This window comes from Camelus ferus, chromosome 11 (genome assembly GCF_009834535.1).
Source record: "Camelus ferus isolate YT-003-E chromosome 11, BCGSAC_Cfer_1.0, whole genome shotgun sequence".
In the NCBI taxonomy this organism is placed as follows: Eukaryota; Metazoa; Chordata; class Mammalia; order Artiodactyla; family Camelidae; genus Camelus; species Camelus ferus.
The window spans coordinates 32,700,499-32,713,081 of record NC_045706.1 but is presented as its reverse complement, the minus strand read 5'-3'; the positions used below and the strand labels follow the sequence as shown (position 1 = coordinate 32,713,081).

At 43.9% G+C, this 12,583-nt stretch overlaps 1 protein-coding gene across 5 annotated transcripts in view; it reads right to left on the bottom strand.

Moving 5' to 3' along the window:
* Positions 1–132: 132 nt before the first annotated feature.
* The window catches only part of HTR7 (5-hydroxytryptamine receptor 7), a 77,122-nt gene continuing 64,671 nt past the window's right edge, over positions 133–12,583 (bottom strand). The window contains exons 2-3 of one of the 5 annotated variants that reach the window (XR_004323890.1): positions 6,807–8,963; positions 133–891 (exon numbers count right to left, since the gene is read on the bottom strand). Coding sequence is in view for 4 of the 5 variants with exons in the window: in XM_032491340.1 (XP_032347231.1) it covers positions 839–887; positions 8,202–8,963 (811 nt within the window). In the remaining variant the exon portion in view is untranslated. The remainder of the gene's footprint in view (positions 892–6,806; positions 8,964–12,583) is intronic. The other 4 variants (XM_006183679.3, XM_032491341.1, XM_006183678.3 and 1 more) reach the window with 4 other exon arrangements.

Sequence of the window (12,583 nt, the reverse complement as noted above, 5' to 3'; positions counted from 1 at the left end):
TCAATGACAATCAAAAGTTTAGTGCCAACAATCATGTTAATACATAATGCGGTGAGGTAGCCCTCACTCTCCATTCTGGGAAAACTCCCTCACCTCTCGCGAACCCCTCCAGCCCCCCAGAAGAAGAGTGAGTGCAGGAAAAAGCTTTATTCAGGTTTTATGATTCTCTCCATCCTGAGATCTGTTCCTGAGATACACCGTAACAAGAAGCGAGTTAACAAGGAAAGTACATTGGTGGGGGAGTCACAGGGACCCTGCGGAAAAGCCAAACTGACAGAAGCTTTAAACAGACACGGCTCTGGGAGATCACTTGTATTTGCTGATGATGGGGTTCTGCTTTCTAACGTGGACATGCAATGTGTTCAGCACTAGGCTTACCGCAGTTTGCTTGGGAAAACACCCTTCTGTCCTATGACAAAACACATCTGTCTCATGAATGATTCCTGAATATTCACCCCAAGGCCCAGACTCGGAAGCATGGGAAGTCGCATGGGAAATTTCTTCCACTTGCACAGAACTTGGACTTGGACAGAAGCAAAGCACCAGAAACTGTTTCCTTTCTGGAACTCAGTTCTGTGCGTGTGCTTACTGCTGAGCTCATTGGACCATCGGAAACGGAGAACTATTTTCATGTGCACACAGCAGCACTGATCCATAGAAGAAAAGGAGAGGTCACCGTCTCCCTTGTAATATACTTTGTACAGCTGAAAAACTTTGCTGGTCATATGTTAGCCATCCCAAAAAAGGCCGGAAGCAGCATTCCGTTCCGACGTCTCGGCAAATGACTTTGTTCTGTTTCCACCTCTGTCTTGCCCTTGTTTATTTCATCTCTTTTATTTCACTTTTGTTCATGATTCATGACTTTTTTTTCTACAGTACTCAGAATTCTGTCTAGAGAGAGAGAGAAAGAGAGAGGAGGCAAGAAAATGATTTAGCAGAATTGTAAATGTGACTTTTCATTTTACGGTGGGTGGATTTAATTTTCACAGCATTCAGTAATTTGAATTATTTGTGGTTTCTAAGGGGTTACAAGCATCTCTAAGGGGAAAGAAAAGGTGCTACGGCTCTTTTCATCAGTTTCATAACTTCGACAGTTGCCAGGGCCTTAATATATTTGCAAATCAGCCCCAGAGAACCCATTTAGAAATTCACTTTTATAATACAGCTGTAGCCCCAAACGGCTCTACCCACAATAATCCTTGCATATATATACTACTGCACTCGCCGTACTCAAGAAGAATAATGATGACTACAATGAGAAGTGTTCTCTCCTTCAAACCGAGGAGGGTGCATTACAGGAAGCCACGCCCCCTCACTGCTTTCCTCCCAGATTCACAGAAGTGACATGAGTCAGAGAACTCTTGGCCAGTGAGGAAGAGCCTCTTTCTTCTTGGTGCAGAGCCACACTCCCTCTAGATACACACTCCCCTCACCGTAGCTTCACAGGACTCACCAAATGACATCCGTGTGCTGGAGAGCTAGGTCTATGAGGGTCCTGGCACTGCGCCCCCTGCCTCTGCCTGCCCAACCCACTCAAAGTGCCCCTCCCTCTTGGCTGCCAAGATGTGACACATGGGTTTTCCTGGTGACAGGACTGGTTTCTCCATCAGAGACCATCTCTCGCTTGGTTCCTCACCTCACACAATGGTGCCCGAGGAGAAGCGCCGTGCTCCTGCTCAGACCCACAACTCCAGGCTGGGGGCAGCTGGGAGCACTGGAAAGAGGCTGTGTCCCCAGTGGTGCTCCATACTTGTCCCCAGCCTGGGGCCTCTGCCTCTTCTCCCCGAGGAGGAGAGACTGCACTTCCTCTGCCACTCACAATGGTTCAAAAACTTTACTGACCCCCTCCAGGCTCAAAGCACTATCTCTGAAGTCTCCATTTCCTCACCACCCGCCTAGTCAACTTCCAAACATCCAGACATCCTTGGTCTCTTTACCAGTCTCAATGCTACCCTCCTAGTGCGGGCCCTCCAGACAGGAGACCTCACTTTCACACTGGTCTCCTACCCATCTCCCTTCTCCTACTGTGAACCCCAATTTATGCTGCAGTCCTGGTCTCACTCCAGGTCAAAAGCCTTCATCTCTCCCCCTACTCATATTGCCCATGTGGCCCGTCCATCTGACCCTAATCTACCCAGCTTCCAGGTCCTGCTGAAGACATGCCCCAGGTTCTTTATCCACCTCTCTCCATGTCTATGTCCCTCTGTCCATACTGTTCCCCCTGCCTTGAGTAGCCCTAAACCCACACCAACCCCTGCCATCCCTTTCTTTTTAAATTGAAGTATATTCAGTTTACAACATTGTGTCAATTTCTGGTGTACAACATAATAGTTCAGTCATACATATACACATATATATTCGTTGTCATACTTTTTCATTATAGGTTACTAAAAGATATTAAGTTTAGCTCCCTGTGCTGTACAGTATAAGCTTGCTGTTCTTCTATTTTATATATAGTAGTTAGTATCTGCAAATCTCAACTCCTACTCTTCGTTCAAGACCCATCCCAAATATCACCTCCCTCATGATTTCCACCATGGGTATTTCCTTCCTAAGACGTTCCCCCCAAGGCTTATTTTTCTTGTAGACATGTCTGTACTGCTTCATTTTCTTTTGTGCTATGTGTACTTACTGTCTACTAAGAAAACAAACAAAAATATTAGAAAAAGTAAGGGAGGTCAATAGCCTGCCTTTCTTACTTGAAAGAGACATTGCAAAGTTAAAGCATAGGCAACTATAAAGCATGAAGTGAACAAGCTATAATTAGTACTAATTGATGATTTGATAAAAATAAAGTGCTGAATTCCAGCTAGTCAATGATGAGGAAAATACTACTCTGCGGGAAGAAAAGCTATGGAACAGCTAACTTTTTGTTTGTCTCTGTCTTTAAGACAACATCCCACCACAGATACCCAGTGTTTCAGGGACCCTGTTGCTCCTTCCTAATTTCCACTGAGACCCATTTCATCTTATTTTTTTTAATGAAAGATTTCAGTAAAGAAAAGGGAAAATCACCCTGAACTCCAAAGTGTCAGTATAAAATCATGGCACAGCATATTGATGGAATTCAAGGCAGGAACTCAAGGTTGCTCTGCTACAATTCACCACTGCCATCGACAGGGATTACAAGAGGCTCATTGAAAAGGAGAAGGGAGAGGGAAAGGCAGAGCTACTTCAAAACGATTTCACGAAATTCTTTTGTATAGAAGTATTTTAGAAACAGCTTTTCAATATTATTCACAGTAATGGTGTCAAAGAACAAGTCATCCAAATGTGACATTTACAAGCCATTTATGGTGATTCAAAGCAAATCCATAAATAAAATCATCAAATTAAAAAAAAAAGCCCTTGCTTCTATCACATTATCATATTTGGTTTTCTGTTATCACTGTTTGAATACTTGTGAAAAGGTGACAAAGACTGTAGTTTAGAGTACTGAATTAAAATGACCAGTGAAGTACTCATAGCATTTTCCCTCTGTTCACTCCCTACCCCAGGAGGACTCCTGAGTGCCTGCTGGACTCCTGAGCCTCTTACGCTGATCAAGAAGATGGGGGAAAAATTGACTAAGTTTTGAAAGTAGCAATACACAATCTAGTAGACTGTTTATACAGGAAAGGAAGAATATTGCGTAGGAGAAAAAAATAGAGCCAAGAAGGTGGAATTAGGGGCGAAAGTTAAAGAGATTAGAACTCAAGAAGCCAGAGGAAGAGAAAAGGGCTGGAGTCTCTGGACTGGCCCAAGAAGTGTGATTGCTAGAGAGACAGCAAAGGGGGACAAATGGTTCTAAGAAGGTTTGCTGTGGGCGATGGATTCAATGCCACATCCTTCTTCCAGAGATTCCACGAGAATTATAATTGCTTTGGGTGATCCAACTGGTGTTTACCTGAGTGCCACTCTGCAGAGTGTGGACCATGTCGGGTATTCTGGTTACTAGTCTTTTCCTAGCCACCACCACGTGTACCGCCACCCCGGATCACTTGACTATGAATTTCTAGAGGCAAGGATTGTCACTTCTCTTTTCATCCCCTGCCATGCCTGGCACCATGCCTGGTACACAACAGGCCCTCAAATGTTTCTGGAGAAAACAAGCCAACGAAGAGAAGCCTTACTTCCAGCCTCTACCTTCTGATTCATTCCACACGATGCCACCAAATCGGTCTTTGTCACTTTGGTGATTCCATTCACCTACTTGCAGAGATTCAGGCAATGGCTTACTTCTGTCCAAACTAGGGTTTCTCAACTTGTCTATACTAAAATCCCAAATTCCTGGGACTGGAATGGAAGATTCTTCATAACGTAATCTCATTTGACCTTTCCATTATGATCTCCAAATCTTCCCCATAACCATGCTTAGCTCCAAGCAGACCGTCCTCTGCATAAGGTCCCACAGTGGTGCCCCCATATAAAATGTCTCCTTCATGTGGAATGCCATCTCTAATCTCCTTTAGTTATAAATGCTTTGACCTTCATAGACATATGCAAGCCCATATCCTTCAGGAAGTCTTCCCTGGTCAGGGTTAGGGTAAGTGCTGAGTTATTTTCCTCTCCTTTGAATCCTACAGCTTTTCCTGTCTTCACCTTTCCTTTGTTCTCAACACAAAGAGAATGAATGAGTGTGTGTGTTTATGTATGGTCTGTACACTAGGAATGTGTGCATTAAGACAGGAGAGACAGCATGAGTTTTCTGTGTCCTCCTCAATGAATGACACAATTATAAACAAGAATTTTAAAAGGAGTCCTCCCACACAGAATGCAAAAGAAAGCTGCCTGGTATAGAATTTTTAAAAAAGCAGCTATTCCAATTCTCTAATTAGAAATTTCCTAAAGTTAATGAATATTTAGGCCAATCATCCCAAATGATTTTAACATTCGATAATTATACATAAAATTGATAATTATAAATTCAGAGAGCGATAGAATAAGGAGGCAGTCATTTTCTGAGAACAGGGGACAGTAAACTATGACCTGTGGGCCAAATCCAGCTGGCTACCTGGTTTTGTAAATAAAGTTTTATTGGTACACCACCATACTCCTTTGGTTACTTGTGTCTAGGGCTACTTTCTCACTACAAAGGTAGAAACAAGTGGTTTCAATGGAGGCCTGTGGCTAGAAAAGCATGAAATATTTACTATCTGGCCTTTCACAGTGAAGTCTGCTGTGTTAGGTTAACAGGAAAATAATACCCAAGATTCCACACTAGTTAGAGACACACAGGCAAATATCCCCAGATGTCATGTTAGCTAATTTACTTTTATAAAAGGCTCAGCAGTGTAGAAGTTAAAAGATATATCTGAACACAGATTTCCTGGGTTCAAATCCAGCTCTATATGTATGACTTTGAAAAGATTATTTGGCCTCCCCAACAGAATGGAGATGAAGGAAGCCAACCTCTGAGAAAGTTTTAAGGATTAAGTGATAGAATTCACATAGAGTGCTCAGCCTGGTACCTGAGAGTGAATCGTCAATAAATGTGGGTGACTATTATTTTAAGCTGGAGTACTTGTTGGTGTGACATTTGAAAAATTAGCATTTTGTGAACAATCTGAATTATGTGTGAATTATTAGCTAAGAAAAAAACAATAAAATTATTTGCAAGTTCTTGGAGGCTGTAGGAGGCAAACAGTCATATTTTCAAGTTCAGGACCTCAATGGTTCTTTCCTAGTCTCTACACTGGCTGCTTAACTGGACCCCCTGCCACCAGTCTTCCTATTTTACCTGCCCTTCTCACTGCTGTCAGAGAGCCTTTCTTCAAACATCTCTCTCAGCATGTCACCCCTGGGAACTGAAGCCAACATGCTTTCCTGTTCCTGTGCTAACCAACCAACTCTGGGGCCTGGCAAAATAATCAGTACTGTGCCAGGAAATAGTTGCTTCCAAAAGATAAGACTGCACACCAACTCAACTAGCTTACTCACAGAGTAAGCAAACTCACAGTTTGCTCATTAATACTGGCTTCAAGGCCCTCACTTAGCTGTACCCACCAATCCAAAGCTATCATGGCATAAACTCTGCCCAGTTCTCACCTCTTCTCTACCTTCACATGACACAGCCCAAGCCCTAAAACTCTACCAACGTCCTTTCCTTATTTTCTCCATCTGAGAAACTGCCAAGACTCTCTCTGTCAAGGAGGTGTCCTCCTAAGCTGCAGTGAGTCTAATAAACTTAACTTTCTTCTACTAACAGGCTTTTCTGTCTTCCTAGAGAGCCGATGGCTAAAATCTCCAGCTCAAAAACATTTGATAGCTCTTCACTGCCACAGGCTGAAGTCACTTGACAAGCAGTGCTGAGTAACAGTTAAGAGCACATGCACTGAGAGATTCACACCATATCCACCACTTAGGGGCAATGTGATCTTAGGTGAGTTACTTTATGTCTCGGAGCCTCAGCTATTCTTTTGAAAATTGGGGATGCCAGAACCCCTGTTTCACAGGTAGAATGATGTAGGTGTTCAGTAACTGTTAGAAATCATTGCTTTTATGTATTGTCTATTGTGTTGAGCACTGTACTAGATTCTGCAAACAGGACTTTGACTAAGACATAACCCCTTCTCTGAAGGAATTTAGAATGTGGTCCTGGTAGACAAACACTAGTGGTCAACTGAATAAGAATCTTACAGGCCTGGAAAGACCCCTGGGGATACAGGTTGCTCACAGTACATATTCTGAAACCTAAGATTGTATTCTTTAAAAAAAAAAAACTTTAACTTTTTACTGTGAACAATATCATATGTACAAAAGAGTGTGTATGATAGAAGTGAAAATAAACACCAATGAAGCTTTTCACAGCTCAAGAATTCTCATACCTGTAGTCTTACAACTAGTTCCTAGGACAAGAACTGATGACCTCTGGCTTCCCTCATCCATATGAGGAAGCTGTTTCTGCCTCCTTCATCCTGGTGACAAGTCAGAGAACAGGCTGAGATCCTTGAGGTTTTCAGAGTTATCTGGAGTGCACCCTAGGTCTGGAGCCTCTGGGGTCTACTGCAGTGTAAGTGCGTCTGGACACTTTGGGACCTTCCTTGGCAGGGCTGTTCCCCTGAGACAGCTGAGAGCACAGAGGTGGCCGTATCCAGCCTGATGACACATAAAGGCAGTCCAGCGTATAGAGAGTATACAGAGGTACGGCTCACAGGATGTGGGATCTAGACCAGCGTTACCGCCAGCTCGCTGTGGACAGACAGCTCACTCTCCAGGTCCCAGTTACCTCTTCTGTCAAATTAAAGGACTAGACAAGATGACTGGGGCGGTCCCTCTCAGCTACAGGGGTCTGTGGTTCTCTGGCCTGTCCCGGAGAACCAGGGTCTGTGAAGAGGAACACCACCTCTTCTCTCACGTCCACACTGATCTGCACCCTCTCAACAGCACCTTCCATTTCCTCCAACCAGTCTCTTTCCTCTCAGCTTTCAAACATGAAGACGTCTCCTCCCTCTCCAGTTTAAAACAAAATCTTCATGTGACCTGCTGATTCTGCTATATTATCTCCTTCCTTCTTTACATAATGCCATTTTCATTCTGTTTCATGTGAAAGTCCCATCTCCTTGTCACTGTTGGCCCTTGGCGATCCTTTTCCAGACCCAGCACCCTTCTGTAATTGCTTCTTGAAAAGTCACTAATGACTTTGACTTCCTAGACAAAGTCAACAACTCCGTACCAATTCCCAACTCCTAAAGATGATGGGGAGCACTTTCTGAAAGCTCAGTAGCTTTCAGGACGTTGCGCCATCCTGGCATCTCCCCAGACTGACCACTCCCCATTGTCTCAGACAGCCTCCTTGGCCCATGTGAATTTGCCTCCTTCCTCAAAGAGTTTATCAGTAAAGGATGAGGTCATCAAAAAGATTTTACTGGATGTAAGAGTAACAGCAATTAAAATGATAATGTTACAAGAATTGGAGATATAAGGACCTAATTTGGATGGTATTTATGGAGAAAGGATGAAAAACATCACCCTCCTTGTCATCGATGCCATTAGCTGCAATTCATCAGCAAATCAGTCTTCTTCCAGTCCAACTGAATACCCATCTTTGGCTTTCGGAATTTGATTGGGTGGAAGTCTGGAGCCTATGGGATTCTGAATCTGATGTGTTTAGTAGGAAATAAGCTAGCTGCTGACTCAGGAAGCTTTCTGAGACACGCTTCAAAAAGAAGTTCCATAGAAGGGTTGGGGGAATAAGAGAAAATAGTGATAAATGACCTTACAGCACAAGCTCAGGCCTCTCGGGCCTCTCAGCAAGCTTCAGGGCCTCGTGCATGCCTGCAGCCGAGAGCTTCCGGTTGATATTCCGGTACTGGCACTGGAGCAGGCTGCGGTAGGTGGTCCTCAGGTCCCGGTTGAAGAAGGCATAGATAAAGGGGTTAATGAGAGAGTTTGCATAGCCCAGCCACAGAAATGTCCTCTCCACCCACAGCGGGATGCAGCTGCAGGCAGTGCCACAGATGAAGGGTCTGGCTGTCGAGAGGAGGAAAAATGGCAGCCAGCACACAGTGAAGGCTCCGACAATGATCCCCAAGGTGGTAGCTGCCTTCTGTTCCCGCTTAAAGATGGAGATGTTTTTCCGTTCGTGCTTGAGGAGTCTCGAAAGGTTTGCACATTCCTCCACCTCCTTCTGGAGCTTTACCATGCCGTTCAGGGCGATGACGCTGTCTGGCTCCTCCAGACGAGGAGGGAAGCCGGGGAACTTGTGCTTGGCAGCGCTCTTTCTGGCTGCCTTGTAAATCTGGTAGTACATGAAAAGCATGACAGACATGGGGATGTAAAATGCCACAGCAGTGGAGTAAATTGTGTAGCCAAAATCCTGGCTGATCAAGCACACCTTGCCATCGTTGATGTTCTGCGCCCAGCCGAAGAGTGGCGGTAAAGTGATAGAGGCAGAGAGGAGCCAAACGGAGAGGATCATCTTGGCCATGCATTTCCCGTTCTGTCTCACCGGGTACGTCAGCGGCCTCGTGATCCCCAGGTACCTGGAGAAGTGGATGGAGAACACGTGATTACCCAGATCACAATGCATCAGTGGGTAAGGACCACAAGCCGGGTGCCAGGCTTTACACCTAGTAGCTCCCTCACAACAGTCCTTCTAAGGAATGGAATCATTATTTCCATTTTGCAGAAAGGTACATACTCTAAGGCTCTGAGAGGTCACATATTTTTTCCCAGGTCACACAGTCAGCCAAAGGCACTGTAACCTAGCAGGACCCTATCGTCATCAGTGACTATATGCTATTTGTAATTTTGTATAATAGTTTAAATGGCTTTGCTCATGCTTTTGTTGACCAGGGTTAGGCTGGAGAGGAGGGGAAAACTTGGAGGATCCGCCCATCCTCCTCATTTTGCTCCCGACACCTCAGAGACAGCAGTTGGGTATTTTGCTCATCTTGTTCATAACTCACCCTAACTGCGCATGTCTGCAGTTCCATTTAGTCCCTTGTGGTTTCTTTGTATTGTTGTCCCAGCCTGCTCAAACACTGCAGCAAGAGGTCTCAGGCCTCAGCCTACCTAAAATGCTACAGGCATTTATCAACCTGACTTTAAACTGCACAAGTTTTTCTCTAGAGTAACTTTTCCACAGACCCCTTCCCGAAGCACCTTTGTTTGAGGCACAAGAATACCAGAAGAGTTCCCGAGCCGGAGATGAACATCATCTCCAGCAGAAGAAAGGGGACTGCTCCAGCTGCAACAACAAGGACGACTTTGCAACCGTCTGTTACCCTGCAGGTGACCTCTACGGAAACCAGGGCTGCCCCCTGAATGCTTGAACTTTTACTGTAAACCCCCCTGCCTTCTATCCCCAGCAGGCTCACAGTCTCGGAGGCATTAGCCCACTGTGACCTCCGCTGCATGGCAAAGAAATAAAGCTGCCTTTTCTACTTCATCTGAAACTCTGTCCTCCATTCTCAGTTCAGTAAGGGGGATGTGGAAGCCAAGTTTCGGCAACAGCACTGCCAGCATTCCCTCCAAGAGCCCCCTGCCTGTAATGTTTGTCCATTCGTTTTTCATACCTTGTAGCTTCTCACATTCCATGTAGTCAATACAGTAAAGATTCAATATCCACCCTCCCCCCATGACCACTGCCACTGAAATCAGCCAAGAACAAAATGTCACACCTGATATGGGATGTGACACATCTTTGTGAGTTAGCCAGGGTCTGCCACACTCGGATAGTATATACCCGCTGATCTCCTTCGTTGTCTTAATGCAGACCAGCTTTTAATTCATGCTAACTACCCCTTTGCCCTGTAGTGAAAGCTCTTCTTTAAGATCACAGAGATTTACGAGATAGTTAGGAAATCCTAGGGTTTTGGAATGGAAAATGATCTTTTTTTTTTCACCCCAGAAATGTCTCATGCAAAAGAAATGTCAGAGGAATAATCTAGAAAATAAAAACAGCTTGTCTCATCTCTCCAGTTCTAAGGAAGACCGCATGGAAGGGCACAGTTCTGAAAAATATGAGTCAAACCCAACGTTTTCTCTGTGCTTATTTAGTTCTATATAGGGAATAAATATTTCTCCGTCTCTGTTATCAAGGATTTATAATGAAAAAGAGACTCAGGAAACACAGAAAACATATTCAGCAAGACGTTCTGCCAAACGCTTAGCAGTTTTCAGCTTTCCAAATCTGTTTTCTCCTCTGTATTTAATGGTCTCTGCTTCTATTTGGAGGAGGATTCATAGAGCACTTGGGAAGTCCAGACAGGTAAAAGCTAGCCATTTTGTTGGGCTTTTTACTTCACTGATGTATATAAAAGATACACTCCTGCAACACGAAAAGGAAAGGTACAGAGAAACCTGCACTTACCAATATGTTCTTTTCTGAAAGTCTGTTACTTCATACGTTGGAATTTTAAAAATAATTATCTTTGTGCTAGAAATACCCTCACATGTTATGCTTAAATTATCCCACAAAAGTGGCAAATCAGGCTTTCACAGTGAAAATTAGAATCAATGCAACACTCACAACAAGGCAGAACTGAAATATAGTTAAAAAAAAAAAAGAAAAAAAAGAATAAGCCAGATTTGCTTATTCATCAAGAATATTAATTCACTTCTTCGGCAAATATCAATAGAGCCCTTTTTATATGCCAGATGCTGTTTTAAATGTGGAGGATACGGCAATGAATAAAAGAGACACAAATCTTGAATGCAGGCACACGGGGAAATCCTGCAGGGGGGGAACAGGAGGACTGAGCCCCTTGGAAATGGTGAAGGGACTCCTGATCCCTTCCAAGGATGTGGGTGTCAGTGGTACCAGTTCTCCGTTTCACTTCCACCTTCCCTTGTCCTTGATAAAGTTGACCCACAAGCACTATCTCTAGGTTTGTCAGCTGCAATTAGGGTTATGTTTTGGCTCTCAAAGAGAATGAAAGCAGAGAAAGAGGGAGGTTTGCCTGAGAACTCAAGAGTAAGAGTTGAAAAGGAAGGGAAAAGAGAAAGGAAGTAGGGAGGAGGGAGCATGGGAGGAAGAGGGGAAAGAGAGCGGAGGAGGGAAGTGTGGAGCAGACTTTGCCTTTTGTGCAACTGTCTGAAATTATGTGAGTTTTAAGCTATGGGGAAAATAATTTTAAGGGGACAAAAAAAAAAAAAAAAGGTAGATAAGGAAACCCTTGAAGACACAAGTCAGAACAGACTGGAAGCTCACAATCTAACTGATCCCTGCCCTGGGGCTGAAGGCAACTGTTTCACTAAAAGTCTCCCTCTCTTTGGTTGGTTCCAGAGCTCTCTGCAACTCTTTCCTGCTGGGATGCCTTTGCAGGCGTCTCTTTTTGGAACTAGTCCTTGCTCTCTATCAGCTCCTATGGATGGAGGCTTTTGGCTCCTTCCCAAATCCCCCAAGCAGCCTTTGCCAGGACTTGGACTTTGATTACCTTCTCCCTTTGCCGGTAGCCACAGTCATAAACTGCTTGTTCCCAAGCCTGGATCTGGCTTCCAGGATACTAGACCAACCCAGGTTTTGAGGTCCAACAAGAGATTAGTTCATATAGTTTCCTAGGTGGCCACCAGATGGCATGATCAGACCATCTTACACCTGCTTACTGGGAGGTTGGGATGGTGGGTTGTTAGAGCAATAGGTGTTTGCTGGAAGGAGAAGGAAGCAGGATTACTCACGATGAGAAAAGAAATTATATTGTATTTGTAAGGCTATATCAAAAATTAGCAAGGCTGGAACTCACAACCTAGCAAACACCAAGTCTTGAGGAAGTCAGTTCAGTTTTCCCTTCCAACCTTCATATTTTCAAAACTTAAACAAGGACTTACATCTTCAGGCTTAATTATACCTAGCCTTTCTCTGCTCATATAAATAATATTGACCCCACAAAGATTAATCCTGAGAGACTGAGTACTAAAGGGCATCTCAGAATATTAAATAATCTCATAATAACAGCATGCTTATTCATTCTAATACATTTAGTCTGACTTATATTACATTTCAGTGATGAGAATTGGCCCATACTCAGTCCTTCCTGGATATACAAATTATACTCCATGAACTTGCCTATTTTAGGCTCCATTCTCTAATGGCCTCAAGTAATATCCCATAGTAAAGAAGTTATATTTTCTTCTTTAGTTTCCTGGCAAGACTTTTGAA